Source organism: Schistocerca piceifrons, chromosome 8 (assembly GCF_021461385.2).
Source record: "Schistocerca piceifrons isolate TAMUIC-IGC-003096 chromosome 8, iqSchPice1.1, whole genome shotgun sequence".
Lineage (NCBI taxonomy): Eukaryota > Metazoa > Arthropoda > Insecta > Orthoptera > Acrididae > Schistocerca > Schistocerca piceifrons.
The window spans coordinates 153,199,365-153,223,654 of NC_060145.1; the positions used below are offsets into that span (position 1 = coordinate 153,199,365).

The 24,290-nt window shown below is 38.8% G+C and overlaps 1 protein-coding gene across 3 annotated transcripts in view; it reads left to right on the forward strand.

The window, feature by feature from the left end:
* Nucleotides 1-24,290, forward strand: part of LOC124711900 — a 76,004-nt gene that overhangs the window by 41,553 nt on the left and 10,161 nt on the right. For all 3 annotated transcript variants that reach the window (XM_047242150.1, XM_047242148.1, XM_047242149.1), the window contains exons 2-3: nucleotides 8,159-8,241; nucleotides 24,053-24,211. In XM_047242150.1, the coding sequence (XP_047098106.1) occupies nucleotides 8,159-8,241; nucleotides 24,053-24,211 (242 nt within the window). The remainder of the gene's footprint in view (nucleotides 1-8,158; nucleotides 8,242-24,052; nucleotides 24,212-24,290) is intronic.

A 24,290-nucleotide genomic window follows, 5' to 3' on the forward strand; every position in this document is an offset into this window, starting at 1 on the left:
TAGACTAGTCGCCTGGTGCACGTCTTTTGAGCTGATGCCACTTCGGTGACTTGTGCATCGATTGGTACGAGATGATGATGATGAAGTCAACACAACACCCAGTCCCTGAGTGGAGAAAATGCCCAACCCAGCCGGGAGTTGACCTGGGACCCCTTGGCATGAGAGTCCTTTACGCTGACCACTCAGCTATCGGGGGGCACGACAAATGAGAGAGAAAGAATGGTGTGTTTAGTTGAAGTACCCTTTCTGAATCCAAACTGATTTTTAATAAGGATTTTATTTTCATTGAGATGATCCACGATTCTCTTGAATATCAGTTTCTCTAGGATTTTAAAGAGAGTTCTTAACAACAAAATTGGCTAGTAGTTGGAAACATCAGCTCTATCACCTTTTTTGAACAGTGGTTTCACAACTCCATCTTTGAGTCTATTACGGACAGTAACTTTTTTTAAGGACTCATTAAATATATGACAGAGAAGTTCAATAATAAATTTGCAGCAGTGCTTCAGTACTTTGATAGCTATAGTATCAACACCAGTCGAATTTTTATTTTCCATTTGCCTTGTTACCTTCTCAGTTTCTTCAGTTTTAGTGTAGGGTACATGCATCTGAATAATTTTCTTCTGCACTTTTTTTTTGTTTGTAGAAGACTCATAGCTTCAAATCTAGACCCTTTATAACCAATTTGGTCTGCTACCAGCAAAAAATGGTTGTTGAATATATTAGCAACTATATCACCTTCATCTACCATGCTTCCATTATGACACACTTCGATACTGTCTGTATCTTCTGTAATTTTTCCAGTGTCCCATTTGACTACCTTCCAAATAGTTTTTATTTTATTATTTGAATTGTTAATTTTAGATTTAAAAACCATGCTCTTGGATTTTTTGATGACATTCTTTGAGATGCTACAGTATAATTTGTAGTGCCCCCTATCCAGGGGTTTGATAGAATTTCTGACTGAGACATAAATCATTCTCATTGTTTTACAGGATGTTCTGATTCCTGCAGTGAGCCATTGTCTCCTGTAATCAATAAGATTGGAGTTTTTTGAAATTCTCTTGGGGAAAAATTGTAACGAATTCATTCAGGAATATGTTAAATTTATCATTGACATCTTTAGCCTGATATATTGTATTTATTTATTTATTTATTTATTCATCTGTGGAACAATATATATTGTATGGATGTCATCAGTTTATAATAATGTTCCATTCCAACTGCTGCAAATGTCTGCTAAAGTTTTCCAGATTCTCACTATTTCATTTCATTTCATTTATTATCATCCTTTTCATCATTTATATGATATAGGAATTGTCATAATACAGTCCAGAATATGCACAGCAGAATATTACAAATTTCTATCAAACACATAAAATTAACATTACGTTGAAAATTAAAACATTAAATTAAAATACATAAAATTAACATTATATAATATGTTGAAAATTAAAACATTAAATTAATGTGTTGTTCTTTTACATGCTCCTTTAACATGTACTGTATGTGATGGATTTATATATATTTAGTACATTTTGGAAAACACATATTACCATAATTTTAGAGTTAAAAAGAGTATAAATGAGACATAGAACTGACAATGAGAACATGATATTGACAATACAACTATCAGTTAGTGATTTAAGGATTCAAAATATTCCTCTATGCTATAAAAACATTTATTTATCATAAACTTTTTTAATTCTGACAAATTTTCCTTCATCTTCTGTTCCCCTGTTGCAGAGTGGTAGAGCATTATAAAGCTTTATTCCATAGTGGCTATCAAGGAAAAAGTTGTAAATGACACCACAAACTAAGTTCTGACTGAGATGTCCATAGTCATATCCATATTCATTCATCAACTATAGGTCGCATACATGAAATAGGTTTCATCAGATACTCTCTGCTAGGTCATTTATATATATTGTGAATAACAGCAGCCTTGTCATACTACTTGGAAGTACAATGAACTCTACTTTTGCTTCTGATGATGCCTCTCTACATATTGCATTCTTCCTGTTAGGAGGGCTCTAATACAGTTGTGATGTCAACAAGTACAAATGACATATCTCCGCCATCTCAAGTTCTTTGACTCTGTAACCTAATGGCCCACACCATCTTACTTATTCAGTTCGCTGTATGACTTCTTGTAATGTTGATCTTTGTTCAAAACATACCGAGTCTTACAGTATTGAGTGTGTTTTCCTTAGGCTAAAACCCAACAGAAATCTCACAGTGGTGACCCTGAGTAAGAATTCACATGCCGTTTCCTTGTAGTGCAAGTATTTTCGCATCTACTGCACTGGCTTTGTTTACGCCTTCATTCTCTCCACTTGGTCATGCATCCTGATGTGCAGCACATGGAAATCAAAGCTCCTGCACCTACAATGGGACATTTCATTGCTTCACCACGACCTGGATTCTACAACATGTTTCCATTTCATCACCTCAACACTTTCTCCACTCGAAAGTGCAACATGTGATTTCATACTCAGGCTTTTGCCTCTCCAGCAAGTGTGCATCAACATACGCATTTTGAATACGATAATGAAGAGGACAAAATTACTGCATTTCATCATGCTAACATGGGTTCTGCATATTGTGCACAAACTATGTATCAGACGCGAGCTGCCTGGGGAACCATTACAACAGTGCCATGTACAACTTGCCTTTGTTAGGACAGACCATGTGTATCAATCATGCCCCCGCAATGCCAGAGTGCTTTACTGCTTCATTGGTTAACGAAGTGAACAACGCCCAGTGTATATCACAAACATTTCTAGGTACGTTTCGACCCCCAGTGACCATTCAGCACATCAGTGCACTTTACAGACCACCACCTAATGTGAACAATGTGCTGTGTAGTGATACTAACTGTGGTTTCTGCCCCTCCAAACACACCCTGGCTCATAATGTTGACAGCCCGGTGGGAACATTTTACTGTGCTCCTCCATGCACATCTGCTCTTCCACCAACCCCTGCCACCACAAGTAAATTTTCAGGGGGTTTCAGCTGCAGCCGTTCACCCCGCTCGCTTTTCAAATGGCACCGGCCATGTCTTCTGTGTTGGACTTCTGCACCATGAATGTTGCATCAGACAGTTCTACAGCATCATTTCCTAGTGCCCTTCTCATCTGTTCTGACAGACTGCTCACTCACACCCTACGCAGTGCCGTCTGTGTTGACCATGCTGGTCCAGTATTAACATCGTACAAGTGATATGAGGGTTTCAGATACAGAACTAACTGCATCACTGTTGCCACCACCAGGCTGCTTACTGACCCTGCCCCCACTATCTGAGGACAACCCAGCAATGTGGTTTGCACTGGTGAAAAACTTGTTCAAATTGTACCAAACCATCAATGACAATTCAAAATTCCTGTGTCTCATGACTCATCTGCACAGGCACACAGACCTGTTCTGTGACCAACTTCTGATGCTGCTGCTAACTTTGTAGTAAGATTTCACAAAATAGACTATCATCAAGCACCTCCCACATTCCCCATAAGAGATTATTCCATAAATACTGCATGAGGAACATCTCGGCGACCACATCACGATCCAAGCTTTGGTACTGGCAGCACCACCTGGTCAGTGAGCAGATGATGCCAAATGAAACCATGTGGTTGGTGCGGTTATCAAAACTGCCTACAGATCTCCAGATTCATCTCCTCCCCTGGAATCCATTGCTTTGCATCTGTGGATGGCTGACCAGTCTATTTGCTCAAACACCAGTGGCACCAGCACGAGCTCATGCAGCTGGTTTGCACTCCTGCACTGGTAGTTCACCGGGCCGCAGGCAGGGGGGCATGCTGTGCTCCACCCCCCCCCCCCCCCCAGACTGCTGCACCACCTGTCACCCAATATGCACACTCTCCTCCCACCGAGCTACTGCATATCATGCCTGCACCATCTGCCCTGGCGTACGAACCCGAACACATGGAGGATGATTGACCACCTCTTCTCCCAACATACCCTCACTATTGGTACCACACCATATTTGGCAATGATACAGAAAAGTTCTGCCCCTCGTGTCCAAAAAGCCAATCATACAATAAGCGCAAACCCACACTGCATTCTGTTCATGCCTCTGTCCCGCTGTGCAGTTACCTTTACATCAAAGACTATTCTTCGAGTTGCAACTTCCGCATGGACACCTGCGCTGACATCTCAATTGTACCTAAACCAATGGTCACATGCCCCCTCACATGCACAAGTGCTCTCCTGTGACCTGTGAACTCATCTACACTTCATACCTGCAGCTCCATTGAGCTTCACCTCCACCTCCCCTGGATCTTCCACGTGGTGGACATTGCAGAACAGGACATTGACAATGAAGGGTGGCTGAATACCACAGTGCTTAACTAGGCATGGTTCTGCTGGAGTTGGTCTGCCTTGGCTTACTCCAGCCTCCAAACTGACTCACCCAACTGATTTTAGGGGACCTCTAGTTTATTGGGGCCACAAAGCCATAGCGAAACTCAGCATTTTTCACATTATCAAACACTGCCATAGCTGAAAGAAGTGACAATTGAGAGATAAAAATTTTAGGACTGGCAAGAGGATTGAACTCAATGTGCTAAGATTTGTAGTTCGGCACTTTATCACTGAGCCACTTCCTTTTTCCCCATGATACTAAATAATACTGAAATGTTAAGTACATCTCACTGAATGGCAGAAACACTGAATCAACTACTTCTTCATTCAGGGGAAGACATATAAACCACTCTGTGGCATGACTATGGACACTTGCATGGCACCCTTCTGTATCATTTTGTTTCTGGGCCATCTAGAGGAAACTTCCTTAGTCTCTCAAAAACCTCAAATCTCTTGTCTGGCTTAGGTTCATTGCTCAAACAGGATGGAATGTAACACTATTATGAAAGGGATAGTTGCTACTCACCACACTGCGGAGATGCTGAGTCACAGATAGGCACAACAAAAATACTATCACAAAATAAGCTTTTGGCCAACAAGGCCTTTGTCAAAAATAGATGACAAATGTACTCACATACTCATGCAAGTGCAACTCACAAACACATGACCTCAGTTTGTGGCAGTTCAAGCCACACTATGAGCAGCAGCAGCAGTGCATGACGGAAAAGGTAACTGAGTGGGAGTAAGGAGGAGGGTGGGGCTTCCCCACCCTAGCATCCTCGTTACACCTACCCAGTTGCCTTTCTTATCATGCACTGCTGCTGCTGCTTGTAGTATGGCTTCAGCTGCCAGAGACTGTGGTCATGTGTGTGAGTTGCACTTGCCTGAATGTGTGTTAGGTTCATTGACGACATTTACATAATCCAGGGCCAAGGCACACTGTTATCATTCCTCCACAGCCTCAACAACTTCTCCCCATCCTCCTCACCTGGTTCTACTGAGCCCAATGTGCCACCTTTCTGGATGCTGATCTCCACCTCTCTGATGCCTCCATCCACACCTCTACCCACATGAAGCCCACTAACCATAAAGAGTTCCTACATTCTGACAGCTGTCACCCTTTCCGTACCAAAAAATCACTCCCTTTTAGACTGGTCACTTGTGGAAAACATATCTGCAGTGATGAGAATTCATAGACAAATATTTTTCCCAAAACTAATCTACAAACAGATTTCCCATTCCATATCATCATACACCTAATCCTCCTCCACCTCTCAAAATCAACTGCGAAGAAGCTACCCTCTCTTCAACCATCATCATCTTGGGCTGGAGCAACTGAACCATGTCCTTTATTAGGGCTTTGACTATCCATTGTTGTGCTCAGAAAGGAGGGACATTCTACCCACAATCCCTCCAAACCCTTCTAAAAGTGGTAGTCAGCCACCCACTCAACCTACTCAACATCTTGGCCCATTCCTATGACACCCTGACTCCCAACCCTTCACCACATGGGTCACATTCCTGTGGAAGTCCCAGGTGCAAGATATGTCTGATTCAACCACCCAGGACATGCTAGCCTAGTCATGTCACAGGCTTATCCTATACCACCTGAGATTGAGCCACACATAAAAGCAGCTATGTTGTACACCAGCTCTGATGCAATTTCTGCACAGCATTTAACGTGTGCATGACAACCAACCAGCTGTCTATCATAGTGAATGACCATTGTCAAACTGTGGTCAAGAACCAACCATTACAAGAATATACTGCAGAGCACAACATGTTTGGGTTCAATGGCTGCTACACTACCTGTGCCACTTGGGTCCTTCCCAAAACATCTACTTTTATCAACTACAAGGTGTACAACTTTGTTTCCGCCATTTTTTCCCAAACATTTGAAGTTTTAATGAAACACATTAGTTACACATGTATCATTCAAAGTATTTTCCATCGTTGGCCACTACTTTCTCCCATCTTTCAGGCAGTGTACAAATCCTGTGTTGAAAAAATTGTTCATCTTTTGAAGTGATCTACAAATCGATCCAATTTGTGACTTCTTCATGAGACCAGAAGAGTTGGTCAGCCAGGCCTTGTGCATTGATCTAAACAGGTGATAGTCAGAGGGAGCAATGTCTGGAGAATACAGCAGGTGGGGTAGGACTTCCAATTTTAACGATTCCAAGTATGTTTTTATCTCTTTCGCTATGTGGGTTTGAGCGTTGTTGTGTTGCAAAATCACTTTGTCGTGTCTCTTGCTGTATTGTGGCCATTTATCTTTTAATGCTCTGCTCAAATGCATTGGTTGCATTTGATAATGAGCATGTGTGATTGTTTCACTTGGTTTTAACATGTCATAGTACATGATGCTGAGCTGGTCCCACCAAATGCAGAGCATGATCTTGGAGTCATGAATAATCAGTCTGACCATCAATGTGGAAGCATGGCTGGGATATTCCCATGATTTTTTGCATTTAGGATTATCATAATGAACCCATCTTTCATCCCCGGTCACAATGCAATGCATAAATCCCTTCCGTTTTTGCCTCTGAAGCAACTGTTCACAAACACACAAACGTCGTTCAACGTCTCTTGGTTTCAGCTCACACGGGACCCATGTTCCTGCTTTCTGAATCATGCCCATAGCCTTGAGACATTTTGAAATGACTTTCTGTGTCACTCCCACTAATTGTACGAATTATTCTTGAGTTTGATGCGAGTCTTCACTCAGCAATGTCTTTAATTCTGCATCTTCGAAAACATTCTCTCTTCCACCACTATGCCTGTATATGACATTAAAATCATTGTTCTTGAAGCGTTGAAGCCACTCATGACATGTTCTTTCACTAATAGCATCCTTACCATATGTACTTGAGAGCATTCGATTAGACTCAGCTGCTGTTTTCTTCATACTGAAACAAAACAGTAACACCTCCCACAAATGATGAGAATGTCATAAACTGACATTTTCAATCAAGAAGAACTTTATGATGCAGACACAAATTGACTAATGTTTGAATGAGGTTATGTGAGGTCCAAGCTAACTACCTGATGTCTGCGATCTGTTTCTTTTGACTGCTACTTACCGTTGTCACCACCTATCAGCAAACGGCGAAAGCAAAGTTTTACACCTCATACATACATGCGCATTATCCTTGCAACACATCCTATATTGCCATAATTGTCATAGTCTCAATCTCGACAAAGCCATTGCTTCCACACCATCTAACTTACAGTAGCTCCTTCGTCTATCCTGTCATGCCCTCCCAATCCACTCCTCCACCCCTTCATCACCATGTTCCACATAAACTCAGTGGTTCTGGTGCCAATGTGTTGCATTCCTATCCCATATGTGTACAGCCTCTCCCTCCTATGTTCCTATCCTGAACATCTGTTGCCTCCCTCTGAACCATGAGCCACACTTCCCCCACCCCTTCTCCTACTTACCACCTCTTTCCTTTCTCTAGCCACACTATTTGACACAAAACCTCACCCCAGTCTACCTACTGAACTGTAGTCCTATCACTGCATATTCAGCTGCCACAATGTAGCTGCACAAGTGTGTGACCTAGTTTGTTAAAGCATTTATCCAAAAGCTAGTGAAGTTTTAACTCTTTTTTGTGTGCCAGACAATGACTCAATGCTTCTATTAGTCAGTGAGTTGTCTTATTTATTCCTAAATCATTAAAATTCTGCTGTAATTGTACTTACCATATTTGAAATGTTAAATAATACAGCAGTGTAAAGTTAGCTTATTATGCCATTTTTTGCTTTTTTTCAGATGAAGAAAGTGATTTAAGAACAAGAGGCAACAAAACAGCACTTTGTACAAGGGTGCATTTTTTTATGAAGATTACTGAGCTGGTTAGTCCAAAATAACTGTAATTATATTCCTAACAATTTTGCTTAATGAAACATATGACTTTTAATGTGGCAGCATTAGTAGTTTCCAAAATATAATGTGCTCACACGGAAAGTATGCTCATGCACTATGTTGAATAGAGATGAGTCTCCAGTCCAGCTATAGGTTGTTATTGATTTATTAATTCAAACTAATGCAGGCTTAAGTGTAAATCTAGAAGAACATTAATAAACACAAACATTACTTATAAATTAAAGCTGTGCACTGAACTAGCACCCAGTCAAGGACTATACAGTTTTTAAGCAATGTTCTTACCATTTGAGCCATCAAACCATGCCACATGATTTGAAACTTCACTATGCCCATGTATATTTATTATAAATGTGAAAGAGAAGATTAGTTATTTTTCCCGACAAAACAAAAATTATTGCATACTAAGAAAAGAGGCATCATAAGAAAAATGGTAAATGATATTGTTGTTGAAGCTATTAACTGGTTTCACACAAATGGTCTAGCTTTAATGTTCAAATAAATACAGTAAATCCAATTTTGTATGTCAAAAATACTTCACTTATTATCAACGAAGTATACCAACAAAACATAATATAATGGGCAGAAAGTTCTAAGCTTTTAGGTTACCATAATGATGGAAATCTTAACTAGAAACTCCACATAGTATACAGATCAAAAGGTTTATGTTCATCTACCTTTTCCGTAAGGATAATTGTGAGGTTTGGAGGTAAAGAAATCAGTAGCATGTTTTCATTCACTAACTTCCCATTTGATGATATTCTGGAATAATCCCTCATTCAGCCAAAATTTATTCATTACATGGAGAAAATAATTAGAATTATTTGTAGGTCTATAAACATACAGCTTGAAGATATTCATTAAAGCAGCTGGGATTATTTAACCACAACCTCACAATACATATATTCATCGATTAAATTTATTGTTAATAACCCACTGCAATTTGAGAGTAATAGAGGTATTTACAAGTAATTTCCTATGACAAAAAGGTATCTGTACTTCTAGACGCTAATTTTAATGCAGAAATGAATGAAATACAGAAATAAAACTCTTTGATGATTTGTGCAGGCAAAAAAAAAAAGTTTTGCAAATAGCATATGTGTATTCAAGTGAAAACAATATAGTTGTACTTGAATAGCAAACTGTACCATCAGCCTGATGGCCTAGCGATGGGTAACACACTGGCAGGCATCTTCACTGATATTTTCATCAATCTGCTGGAAGAGAAATTCTTTAGAAGTTTTTCAACTGCTGATCTGAGTATTTTATCATATTCTTGGTATGTAAACAACATTTTGATCACATAAAGTGGTTCCCAGGAAGGAATTCGACATTTGTTTGAAATTTTTGATAGTATTAATGAAAAATCAGTTTTAATGTGAATTAGAAAATAACAATCATCAGCTTAATTACTTGGACCTCAGTATTGTTATTGACAATGACAGACTTTCTATCAGTATTTTTTTTAAAAACCACTAATACAGATCAAACTGTGCTCAATAGTTCAGTGCATCCGCATTCACGTAAGAAAGCATTTTTCCATTCAGCCATTCATCATGCAGTAATTGTACCTTTATCACCTGACACGCTCAGCAGAGAGATGAATATAATAAAAACTATTGCAGTTAATAATGGCTGTGATCTATGGAGAGTTGACAAGATCTTCAAAGTTAAAACTGACTCTTAAGTGACCACTTTAGGCACCAGTGCTGTTTCTGATACTAACAAGTAGAAAAATGTTTTCTTCATTCCATCTCTAGACTTTATTTATTATAAAATTCGTTGTCTTCCAATTAAAAGATATGGATGCAAAATTAGCTTTTCCGCTAACAATAACTTGCAAAAAAAATCTTATTTTCAGTCTTAAGTCCACAGCTGCTCCTATACACCATTCAGGTCTTTTTAGAACCATGTGTGATACATGTCCTGTTCCTTATATAGGACAAACTGGAAGATCTTTCTGAGAATGATGGTCTCATCCTCAATGAACTGATACTGTTATGCAACAAAAATTTTTCTACAATTTTCATTCACCACTCACAGAATTTTGATTCCTTTATTTTTTACTGTATTTTCCTGCCTCTATTTCCAAAACATTATTTTCTTTGAACCTCATAGATGTATGCTACTAAAGTTACCTTCATGCAGATATTTTTTGGATTTTATAGATGTTTGCACAAAATTTTCTATATTATTCTGTCCTTTAGATAATAGTAATTTCTGTAAAGCCAGATAGATGGCTCTTAGTTATCCTTCATCTGCTTGACTGCTGTGTATTTTCAAAAATATCTTAAGCTCTCTTCCTTTGTATTTTATTTTTATAATTAACTGTTGTTTTTTCAGTTATTTATGTTATAATGTTTCAAATGGGCACTTGTTGCTGGCCACGTCCAATAGCTTGTGTTGTTTTCATGGCAGCAATGTAAGCCTCTGGGCCAAACAGTCTGATGTTGTTCCTGCCTAGGAATATGAGCATATCTGCTTGAAAATCTGACCACTGCCTTCTTGCAATGCAATTTTATGTAACTAATCATGACAATTGTCATCTTGTTTAATATTTTTTGTCATAGTTAATTTCCTATGTATTATTTCATAGTGTATCTCAAAATTTTGTTCTGATGAAGATATCCTTAGAGGTGTCAAAACCTAGCTCAGTGTACCAAACAGTTATTTGCAACCAGTTGGCCGTGTGATTCCTTGTTTGAAAATTTGTGAAGTGTACACAAGCTAGTGTAGAGTGTGTATGTATGGTGTAGTATTACATGCAAGTGATGGTTCCATGCAAGACCATTTCTGGCTCAACCTGTGATGTATGTTTACTCTTTGTTTTTTCTGAGATATTTTCTTGTTGTTTTATTTCTGGCTCAACCTGTGATGTATGTTTACTCTTTGTTTTTTCTGAGATATTGTCCTGATGTTTTGTTTGCTTTGTCACTTTAATGTCATTTTGTGTTATGGGTTATTTTAAGGCTAACAAAACGAGTTTTATTAACCTGAAGCAGTTGGCGACTCTGACATGATACATGACGGTCACAGGCATTAAAAATGCTATGTTTTGCACAGTTAGAAAGCCAATTTTCCTGTCATGATTCACTGTGGCAAACACAAAATATACTTATTTATTTACATTTTCTTTGCATGGAGCCATCGTAATGATGGCTTTTGCAAACGTCAGACTTAATACTATGGTTATATTTACACTTATAAAATACACTATGTTTTGTAGCTGTTGCTTCTTATGTCTATTTTTTTATATTTATCACATTACGGCTGTTACAATCACTACCTTAAAATTCGGTGAAAGAATATAAACATTTTTCTATTAGAAAAGATTTTAATTTTGTTTTAAAAGCATTTGCCGTGTATGTTCTTAGAGCATTTGGTAGCTTGTTATACCAGATCAAACCACTGATATATGGACTTCTATCAGTCATTTTTAATGTTGTTCTGTTACGGAAATAGTTACACTTTGTTCTAGTGTTGTGATCATGTACATCACTGCCCTTGATAGCTTCTGTTCATTGACTTATAAAAAATACAACTATTTTGAAGATGTACAGAGAATATATTGTCAGATATTTGTGCCGCACAAACACTTCATGACAAGAATCTCTATGTCCCATCACATATATATGTCTTATTGCTCTTTTCTGTAGTAGTAGTAGTAGTATTCTTTTTAAATGTACATCGGCTGCACAGCCCCATAGTTCAATTCCATAATTGAGGAAGGGGTAAAGTGTTCCATAAGATACTAATTTCAGTGCTTGGCTAGGTACTATCGTTGCGAGCTGGCTGAGTAGATATGTGGCACTACTGACTTTTCTGCATACAAAATTAATGTGGTATGTCCACCACAAATTTTCATCAACATACACACCAAGGAAATTACAGTTACCATTTTCTGTTGCAGAGATATTACACACTCTATTCGTATTGTTGTAGTGAGAACTGTCTGTTTCAAATGTCAGTAGTTGAGATTTGGTGACATTCATCTTGACTCACTGATCATTGAAGTATTTTGTTACTTCTGTTACACCACTAGTAGCAAGAGATTCTAGCTCATTAGATTCACTTCCATAGAATAAGATTGACGTGTCATCTGCATAGCTTACAATATGGGAGTTAATTGGTTGTGCTATGTCATTAACACATATAAGGAAGAGAAAGGGTCCAAGGATTGAGCCCTGTGGTACACCTGTGTATGCTGTGACAGCACTCAGTGAAGAAATGGCACTGAAAGTGTAGGGTGTTCTGTCATCACTGCCAAATGTGGACCAATATTGAGCAATTAAGGACACCTTAATCATTTGCCTTTCACAGTCTGAGGTGAAGAGACTGGAAAAATTACTTCGTACCAGAGACTGGGTGACTGCACATCATCATAGCTGCTGCACCAATTACATACATTGGCAAGCAATGCAGTAAGTAAGAAAATTTGCAAAGCATTTGGCTACATGGGTACCACCTGACGCTCAAAAGATTTTAGCTGTGTGCACCAGCAATCTAGATGAGCTAGTACAAACTGCCAATAGAATATCTGAAATGTATCCATCTGTGTGTGTTGCAGCAGTTAGCCCACAACGTCTGACAGACAGCAATTTAGCTGTGCTACAAGCTCAGATCATCAAACTCACCACACAAGTCACTGCACTGTGAGCTCAGGACAACAGTTGCCAATCCCATCACTATCACTCACCCAGAAAATGCAGCTATTCATGTACAGCTATGAAAGTACCACCACCAATTTGGATCCAAGTCATTGAAGTATAGCCCACCTTGCAAGCAGGTAAACACAACAGGAGTTTAGTGATGACAGCCACTGACACTCTGAATGGCAGCCATCAATTGTTTATCACAGACCTGGGTACAAAACTACAGATCTTAGTAGGTATGGGTGCAGATGTAATGTTCTATCCATTCACCCATTTGCCACCTTGTAAGTATTGTAGTTACCACTTCTTTGCAGCCAATTGCTGTAATGGCAGGCGCTACACATACTATACTGGGAGCAGATTTTTCTATCATTTTATGGACTTGAGCCTGACCTTCAGCATCAGTGCCACTGGACACTAGCACTACTTATCTAGCAGTGTACTAGTTCATCATGTGGAAGATGCTGGCATTGGAGTGAAACAAGATTTTCTGATTATCAAACTTTTGGAACAGTTCCCAGAGATCAGGTTTCAAGCTCCCATGTTAGCTCCTGTGAAGCATTCCACAGTCCACTATACTTGACCACACCTGCACCACCTCTTCATGCTTGACCACTTTGTTTAATGCCATAGAAACTGAAAGTGATTAAACAGGAGTTTGCATTGATGCTCGCTCAGGGAATCTGCTGTCCATCAAGTAGTAGTTTGACATCTCTGCTCCATATGATACCAAAAGAGAACAGTGGATAGTGTCCTTGTGGAGACTATTGACAGCTAAATGCAAGAACAATTCCAGACTGGTATCTTATACCACACATCAAGGATTTCAAGTCCAATGTCTATGGTAAGAGCATATTTTCTATGCTAGATATTTTTAGAGCTTTTACCAGACATCTGCAGCACCAGACAGCATTCCTAGGACAGCTGTTTGCATGCCTTTTGTATTGTTTAACTTCACTTGCACACCTTTCAGGCTGTATAATGCTACTCAAATGTAACAAAGATTTACAGATGAGGTTATTCATGACTTGATTATTGCTATGTATATATAGATGATGTTTTGATCATGTCGCACTCAGAAGCAGAGCATCTGTCACATCTATGACAACTCTTTACCCATCTACATGACCATGGCCTCATTATTAATCTGTCGAAACGCGTCTTTGGGGCAGATGTTCAATTTCTTGGATATACCATTAATCCTCAAGGAATTTGGCCATCAAAAGAGAAGGTAGACATAATACATGTTTTTCCATGACCTAAAACAATCAAGGAACTACAAAACTTCTGTGGTGTCATGAACTATTATTATCATTATGCACTCCTAGCTGTGCTACTGGACAAATTCGTACAAGTCAGACCAAGACCTAAGGATAAACTTCAATGGAATCCAGAAGTTGATAAGATCACTGTGATGCCATGATTTGTAACAATGGACAGTGACACTACCTATCATTCTCTTAGGTCTACATGCATCCCTGAAGGAAGACCTCCAAGCAGCTACATCAGAGCTTATGTATGGTCAACCAGTATGTCTTCCTGGTGAGTTCTTCACCAGTGTACAAGATGAATCCATTGACCCATTAGAGTCTGTGAATAAGCTGTGCACGCAGATGTGACAACTGCATCCAGTGTTGCCAAGGGATCAGCCAAACTGCTGCCCATTCATGTTTGACAAGCTATGCTCACACACAGAGAATTCCATAATTTCTCCAAAGTTTGATAAGCTAGGAGCAAAGGTGTTATCATTAGCTACATCAGATTTATGTACTAGAAAGATAGTGACACACCAAAAAGAGAAATTCTATATGTCAATGGTAGCAAACTTAATGCTAGGAATAAACCCCATATTATGACACATGAAATGCACACATAATATGCCACCACAGAGTAGTGTGCCATATTTCATGCTAGTTTATCAAAATGTTAAGTCAGTGCCTAATAATATTAGAATAGTACTGTCAGATAAGATGGAAATTATGTTTATAACATATTTTAGTGAATGCAGTTCAACCAAAGATATTCTAGTGTTGACAATGCATTGAGGTTTTTTGTTTAACTTTATGTATCTGTAGAAAAGTCTCTGCTCATTGAAGAATATGTATATTTGTTAGGACATGATCTGAACACTATCAGTGTTCATTGGAACTCAATCTATAGAGTATGACTTTGAAGTATCTGCAACAAAACTTACCACATTAAAAATAATTATTTGTTTATTAGGCACCTAAAAAAGACTCAAAACATTGCTGAGCCTTCAAACAATGACCTTTTTTGGAACTAACACCAAATGCACATACGTAAGTGTGTCTACATTGTTATGTCATATTCCTCGTCATGGCACAGCAGCTTGATCCTCTTGCCTGGCTGCCTCTCCCTCCCAGCCCTCAGCCACTCTTTACATCAATCCTCCATCCTCCTCTCCATCCCCATCCCCTTTCTCCTCTTACCCACTCCACTTGTACTTGTAACATGTCACTCATGGCAACTGTGGACACCAGAGCCAGTTTCCAGTAATGTCTTTCCCATTACGATGCATTTTTGAAGCACCTGTTGAAACAAACTTTTGGAAAAACTGGAAGGAAGCAGCAGTTTGCTGAGGACTGCTATCAGAGGGAGAAGGAAACTGGCAATAAAAATGCATGTATTTTGCTCTTGTTGTCAACTAGCTGAAAAGTCTGAGTATTGAAACATTTTTGTTGGGTGGCTGGGAGCTTGCAAAATTGAGTACTTGGCCAACAGCCCTCACAGCTGTAGTAGGTGAGTCATGGGCCTTTTGGAGTGGAGGTGATGTTTTGATAGTTTAAGTATATCACATCAGGAGTGAGTGGTCCTCAGTGATCATAAAAGCTATTTTTCCATTTCATAAAGCCTGCAAGACTTAGAGAAAATGCATTCCATTGTGCCAATGCTTGAATTTTGAAGCAAGTGTTGCAGTTTAGTGACTGTGCATGTTTTTAATAGAAAGTCTTCTCAACAGAGCACAGCATAAATCGCCAGAAACCAGATGGAGGCAGTGTATCGACTATTTGTGGTATATGTATTCCAGTACAGTGGTCACATCTCAGAATCTTGCTGAATGTGGTTAGATAGCGACAAGGCAGTAATTATTTATTTAGGAGAAGTGAAAAAACTGTCTTGTATGTAAAAGCAGGGCAGAGAAATAGATTGGTTCCACCAATCAACATTTATGAGTAAATCTGCAGAACAGTAAGTTGTCTAATTTGTCTCGACTGAAATACAGGGTTTGAATACTAGCAATGTCTGTGAGTGGAACTTCGCACAGTGCCACCAAGGCTGCAAGTAAGAGATGCAAGGAGGTTTTCACACTCAACACAGTCTCTCATCTCCAGTCAAGCTGAATGACAGATCAAGGATGTGTATGTTTCTGTGAATCTATATTTTGTATTAGTCAACTCTGAAGAACAACATTGTTCCAAAGCTCGGCATGTATTATGAGCATTCAATAACTAATGCAACACTTTTTTTCCTGGCCAATTTCAGTTAAAAATATGTGGAATTTGGTGTGGGACATTGAGCAATATTCATGCATAAACCTCTATAGTTTCATGAAGTTCTAATGTGTGGAAGCCCTACATGTAGCCTAGAAAATGGTGTCAATGACAGAGGTGCATTCCAAGCAGAAAGATGTCATTGAGGTTATTTTGGTGGAAAACCAGAGTATTGCAGATATTCATAGGCACTTGTAGAATGTCTACGGAGACCTGACAGTGAAGTGAAAAAAAGCACGGTGGTTACTGGGTGAGGTATCTATCATTATCACACATACTTGTCCTATGTCCTGTGTGCCAGTTGACTGCAAATCAAACACCTTGCTGCACAGCAGGACATCTCTGTTGGTAGTGCTGACACACTTGTCCACCAGCTGCGGTAGTCAAAGGTGTGAGTAAACACTAAGTTCCTTGCCGCCTAACACAAGAACATAAAGAGCAACAAAGGACCATATGTGCTGAATTGCTTGCTCATTACAAGGCTGATCATGACAATTTTTTATCAGACATCATCACAGGTAATGAAACAACTTTGAACCAGAAAGGAAATAGAAATCCATGGAGTGATGCCTTTCCTTTGAAGAAGTTTGAAACAGCACCCTCAGCCAATAAAGTCATGACAGTCTTCTGAGACGCTGATGGGGTTATTCTGTTCAGTGTTCTCCCTCATGCTGCAATCGTCAGATCAGAGGTGTAATGTGCTACCTTTAGGAAATTGAAGAATGACTTCAGTGTATTTGTTGCCAGAAAAATGCAAATGAACTTCTCCTTCTCCAAGCCAATGCACGGTCTCATACAAGTCTGCAGACCTGAGAGAGCTCATAAAACTTCATTGGACTGTTCTTCCTTATCCACTCTATAGTCCAGGTCTTGCATCTTTTGACATCTGTCTGTTTGGCCCAATGAAGGATGCACTCCACATAAAGCAGTACATGGATGATGAGGAGCTTATTGATGCAACAAGTTATTGGTTGTGTTGTTGACCAGTAAAGTAAGAGGCTATACACCATTTGGGTATATAGGCCCTCCCAGTAAGGTGGCATTAGGCTGTTGCATTGAACAGGGATTATGTTGAAAACTAGGGTTTTGTAGCTGAAATATTGGGGAATAATATGTTGTATTGAAATCCTGAATAAAACCAATCTAAATAAAATGTTCTCAGGTTTCTAAACACGTCAATTGCTTAAAACTCCACGAGCTTTCAGCCGAGCACTCCCTGGCCATTGTCAAGTGTTATGACTGCCAGTGGGCTGTTGGTGCACCCTTATATATGCTAGCTGCCAGCTGAGATGTCACTGGTGCCCATGACATTGCAATATATATGGGTATGTTTTGAGTCGGCGTTCGATGTGCCCTCTTCAACCGTGTGATCGCTGGATCCCACACAGCGTTGAGCTACAAGCCACTGTCTCTGTTCAAGGTGTTTGCGATAATTTTTATTTCAATAGTTTCCTTTATTAAACTGTTCCAGAAGCCATTAGTGCAAGCCATGACAGAGATATTGTCAAATTTTATGTATTGACCGTTTTCTAACACATGCTCAACTAAAGCAGATTTCTCTGGATAGTGTAGGCGATAATACCTCTCATGACCTTTCCTGCATTGTTCTACAGTGTGCACTGTTTGTCCAATGTACTTCTGGCCACACTCACAAGGTATTTCGTAGACCCCAGGTGTTCTGAGACCTACTGCATCTTTAACTGGTCTCAGTAATTGATGGATTTTTGTTGAAGGCCTGAAGATTGATTTGATCTTGTGTCTTTTCAACAGGCGGCTTATCTTGCCTGACACAGAGCCACAGAATGGCAGCAAATCAAGTTTCTTTTCCTGCTCTTCATCGGTGGTCTTATTCTGATATTTCCCAGAAATCACTTCTTTCACTTGATGGGCACTGTAGCTGTTATTCCTGAAAACCTTGCATAGGTAGCTCAGTTCATGGGGCAGGTTATCGTTGTCTGATATTACTCTTGCACGATTCACCAAAGTTTGTAATACTATGCGCTTCTGTGCTGGATGATGATGGCTGGTGGCATGCAGGTACAGGTATGTGTGTGGAGTTTTAAGCAATTGACGCAGTTGGAAACCCAAGAACATTTTATTCAATATTATTGCTGCGAGACTCTGCATTCATACAAAACCAATCTGCTTTCAGAAAAAAAGTGTTACATTACTTGTTGAATGCCTCTTGTATTTATCAGTCACTCAAAAACTCAACTACAGGGTGACAAGTTACCTTTCCTTCTTATGCTATTTATAAGTATGAGACAGAATGTAAGTTCTTCTATTGAAAACCTAGATCAGATGTCATTAATAGTTAGGAGGGCCAAATGAACTTTGGGATTTCGGTCTTCAAAATAAACATTTCAGTATCTATAGGGATAGGAACATTCACTTGCCTACTTAGCACTCCGTCTTCAGGCCACAAGTGGCCCATCGGGACCATCCGACCGCCGTGTCATCCTCAGGTGAGGATGCGGATAGGAGGGGCATGTGGTCAGCACACCGCTCTCCCTGTCGTCATGATGGTTTTCTTTGACCGGAGCCGTTACTATTCGGTCGAGTAGCTCCTCAGTTGGCATCATGAGGCTGAGTGCACCCCGAAAAATAGCAACAGCGCATGGCGGCTGGATGGTCACCCATCCAAGTGCCGGCCGCGCCGGCCACGCCCGACAGTGCTTAACTTTGGTGATCTCACGGGAACCAGTGTATCCACTGTGGCAAGGCCGTTGTCCACTTGCCTACTTAATGTGCTTTAAATTAAAACAATGACAATGAAAGGTAGAAGGATGAAATAAACATTACTGTTAATACTTGGTATTGTGGTCCATTTCATATCTGCATATATTCAAGTTTTTTATTCCACAGCCTCTAGTTACTCCAGCATTGACAACGGCTTACTTTAACAGTCAAGAGATTAGTGATACAATTACGTTTGTATATGGTTTTAATGAAAGATGCTGCTCCTATTTACAGATGTCACACTTACTGGCTTGATGTTAAGAAACTTGATAAAACCTGTAATTTAAGAATCATTAGACATTTTCTACATCACTTTGCACAAGGATTTGCTTCCTGTAAGTGTTCACTTGTTTTCCTCCTATTTTTTTAAGGTTTTCCTCAAAGAAATGAACTATTTTTTGGTGTTTTAGTACCACTACCACTGTTATTTGCATGTTTTATGGATATAAACCCCTTGAACATCTGATCTGTTAATTCATTCATATATTCATCATGTTCTGTAATACTTGTCAAGCAATGATACCTTGAAGGATGTGCAGTGATCCACGTATACATTAACAAAAGACAAGAATATCACAGAAACTTAATCTATATACTGTATTGACAATAAACTGTCACCATACTGCTTAATAGTAAGAAGGCTGCCTTTTAAATTTTTAGCAAAACAATGAAAGAAAATCACTTTTTGCACAAATCATTGTATTGTTTCTCAAAATATTTCCCTTTAAAATATTTTTCCCCCCTTTGATATTAAAGACCAATTTTTTTATATTTCTATAATTTTTTTAATTGCCTAAAAGTCTAAAATATTGGTTGCAACATGTCCAATGTAAGCAAAGAAAAAAATGGTCATGTTTTTGGAAATTCATTTTGATTGAACCATTTATTTTGGTTTTGGTTCACCTTGGAATGCCCAAACAGTTTATTGCTGCTTAGTTTCTGGATCATGCAGACATCTCCAAGTTTTGACTCTGCTGTTTTACTCAGGTTCTGAATTTTCTCAGTTGAATTTATTTTAGCATTTACAACCCTGTTTCTGAGTGTCAGTTAAATTGCACAGAATCTATTAGGAGTGGATCTTTTCATACATAAATATTAATGCAAAATGTTCTGCATCTTCAGTCTTCCGTATCCCTAAAGACTCCTCTGTATTGTGGAAAGCTACATACAGATCCTCCTTAATCATGCTGCATGTAGAGCTGATTTGTATTTATTTATTTTTTGGAGCACCAATAAGTTCCCCCCACTCTCACAAAATTCACTACTCTTGGAAGCAAGACCACAAAATAAATGCTGCAAAACAATTATAAACAGTTTCTCCTGAAGGTAAGTGACATTTAAAATTGAAAAAAGTGTTTGGAGATATTCTTAGATTAAGCCTTTATGAGATCTGAAAAAAAATCATCAGATGAAAAATTCCTTGTGAAATTTTCATTTTTTTTTTTTTTTGCTGCACTGTTACTTTACACATTCACTGTAAACAAACTACTTGGCCAATTTCTTCGCTGCCACTTTTGGAACAATAACAAATGACAAGTTTTAAAACAATATCAATGTCACATCTCACAGTGTTGTCTACTGGCCTTCTGTAATAAGTTAAATGGTGGCTGCCATATTTGTGCTTATACCAACTAAAATTGAGCAAGTAAACTAGTGAAAGTTGTTACTTCGGGGGGGAAAAAAAAGATGGATTTAATTTTAAAAGCTTCTGCTAGTGGTGTATATTTAGCTACAGCATTTTTTCTTGAGTTACCAGCCTCTGTCCACAACTACCAAATATGTGATAACAGAAAGTACACACATCTATCTGAATAATGCCTGCCTGGCACCAAAATAACATGTAAATACAGCAGCAAGGGCAGCAGCAGCTTCCCCCGCCCACCCCCAAATCCTACAAAAATAGAATTATGATCTTGGCAAACCAAATTTGCATCCTGGCCTACCCCACAATGAAAGGTTTAATGAAGTATCTGTTTGAAGAAAGCCAGGACAAATAACGAACACTGACTAGTAGCAAATGTACCCATGGCCATTATTTATGAATCTCAAAACTATTTTGCGATTTACTACCATTCCATTGCAATACTGTCTCTTTTGTGCTGTGTAGTAATATAAGTACAAGAATTGCCTCCACTTACAATCCTGAACCAAATGCAAAATGTTCTTACTCCCATGGGTACTCCAACAGCCAAAAGTTTCTTTTGTCTATGACAGTGATTTTCAAACTTTGTGAGTCCACAGCTACCTTGACCTTAACATTACACACATGACACCCATTAGTTTACTCATATTGAGCTTGAAGGGGTGATCTGTAGTGATTACTTAGGAGAAGAAGAACTACTTAGCTGACATCACCATAAAACTTTATTGTAGATAACTGGTTTTGGTAAAACTAAATTACCATTTTCGTATCTTCCATAAACAGGGTGCCAAAAGACTAACTGTCAATAGCCAATGCATGAATTTGTAAGACTAACTGTTAATAGCCAATGCATGAGTTTGCCTCTTGCATTAGCTATTGACAGTTAGTCTTGTGTGCCCTGGTAGGCAAGATATCTTATATGCAAGGAATGATGTTTTGGTGAATTGTGATTCACATAGTAATTGTTAATTTTTTAATTTTTGATATGACAATACATTGCTTATTTCATATTGAAGTACCTGGAAATTCAATGAAAAGATTTTCTGTGTAGCTGGCACAAGATGTTTGCAATAATCTTTATGAAGATCTGAAGATGGTAACTTAGTTTTACCAAAACCGATTATCTACAATGAAGTTTTTATAGCGATCTCAGCTAAGAAGTTCTTCTCCTCCTAACTACATGACACCCAATATGAAGGGGGGGGGGGAATAAACTTAACCTTAAAGAAAATGATTGAGAGTAGATATTTATTTCTTGATTGCTGACATAACACATTTGAATCTATTTTTAATGTCATTACATCTTATTGTTGCAATGAAATCAATGCAAAGGATTAACTTGCTTCTTCACCATTAGTTCTTCATCATATTGGCACAAGTTTTGATATTGCAACTTCTATCTATTTCTCTACATTCCACCTTCTACTCTTGTCATAACGATAGTTACTTGCTAGCATGCTAGGAGTAACTACTAGTGCACAAGTTGTTCCTTCACTCAGAAAGCAAATAAACCAAAAAAATTTTGTTATGAAAGCACCACAATGTCCCCACTGCCAAGTCTGCAATGTCCCTACTGTTAAGTCCACTACATCCCTGGGAGCCACAATTCACTGTTTGAAGACCCCTGGTCTATAAGTTATATAAAGGAATGCACATTATTTACCCTGATTTCTAGACTGTAGAAGCAAGAGTGTACCCAGGACCTGACTGGTGAGGTGGCTTGAAGGAGGCAATTTGTATTAGATTCACAGAGAAAGACAAAGTAAGGGGGGGAGGGGGGAAGAGCTGCAAACATAAAACTCGGTGATTGTTTTAGTCCTCCAATGAGACAGATTTATTTTTCCCAATGGTGAAGAAACTGTCAGTGATCTAACGAGTAGAAGTCTTCATTTTGGCTATTCAGGAAATATTTCACCTAGAAAAGCGCTTCACCATCATTCTGGTAATATTTCTAATGTAAAGGCATCTTCACCCAATGAAGAACTCATTGAGTGACTTGTCACATTTGATAGTCAAAATAAGTAGCAGTCCAGTGGAGAATGAGCTAAGACATTGTCATGGAGCAAAAACATCCCCCTTGTAGCTTCTCATGCCACTTTGTTTTGAAAGCTTCCTGTAGCTTCATTGGGTGAACTTGGCAGTATGCTCTTGTGAAGGTATGCCCATTATGGGCATAGTCACACCATGGCAGTCTGAATCACCTTGCCCAATGATGGTTGGGTCTTCACATTCTTTGGTGGTAGTGAATCCATGTTGCTTGCTTTGATCTTTTTTTATACTGGTGATGGGACAGCTAAAGAAGTATTGTTCTGACACAGGTGAAATATTGCCACTGCTGCCTCAGTACAGCAGGCTTCTTTAATGGGTGTGAGCAGTTGCAGAATAGAGTGGGAAGCTTTGTCATCTTCAACATGTCATGCAAGATGCTGAAAACTGATCCATGCCTGATTTTTCATGTTTTCTACCTTATCTTGATTGTGGTATGTATGTCTTTCTGCACCAGTGACTCTACTTCTCTTGTTATTTATGGTTCTTCAAAGAAAGACGTGTCAGCTGGACTTGTTTAACAACACCTCATGCATCCACGTCATCCAAACACTGTGCCATATGATTAAGTGTGTTGATGTCCCTAACTTCCACCAACTTACTGTGGATTGTTGCAGCATTGATCCTCTTCAAAAGAAGAAAAAAATTACTACACAATACTTTATCGAAGGGCTGTGCTACTTTATGTAGGCTTCTCTAGAAACATGGTACAGTAAGAGGAGGCATGGGGATTTCAGTGTGTACCAGTACTGAAGACATGTACTTGCAAATAAACAGGAGCTTAATTATATAACTTTATGATTTTAAAATCACAATTAAAACTTTATGATGACTGCTTGCAGTTTAGATATTGCTGAAGGTGAACATACTACTAGATCAATGTGCATTAGATGTTCTGGCTTTCTTTGAACTGATACACACTTAATATGTCTATTGGACAGGGCAAGATGCAAGTTCAATCTCTGAAAATTTAATTTAATGTTTTTTTTCCTGGGGGGAGTTGGTGAGTACACTCTCCTACTTCCTGGTGCAGTAGAAGTAGGTACAATGTAAATCTGGATAGAACATAACACCAACAACATGCATGCTATGAAACTATTTTGTTTTTTTACTGTGCTGATTGCTAGCCTTACAGGTACAACAGTTTATTTACACATAAACAGCTGATATTGACCAAATTGATGCATTTCAGGTGTTTGCATGCTTGGCTGCTGGATTGCTGTCTGAAGCAGAGGATATAACAAACACCATACTGAAAACAGAAATAGTACATGGAACAACAATTGGTTTTATTATGATCAATGGACTCATAGTTTTTGCTGAACTTACACAGCCAATAGGCAAAGCACCGGTACAGTAATAAGTTTTTTGAAACAGAGATAAGGGATAATGCTTTTATAATTAATAAACTTGACAAAGTTATATATTTA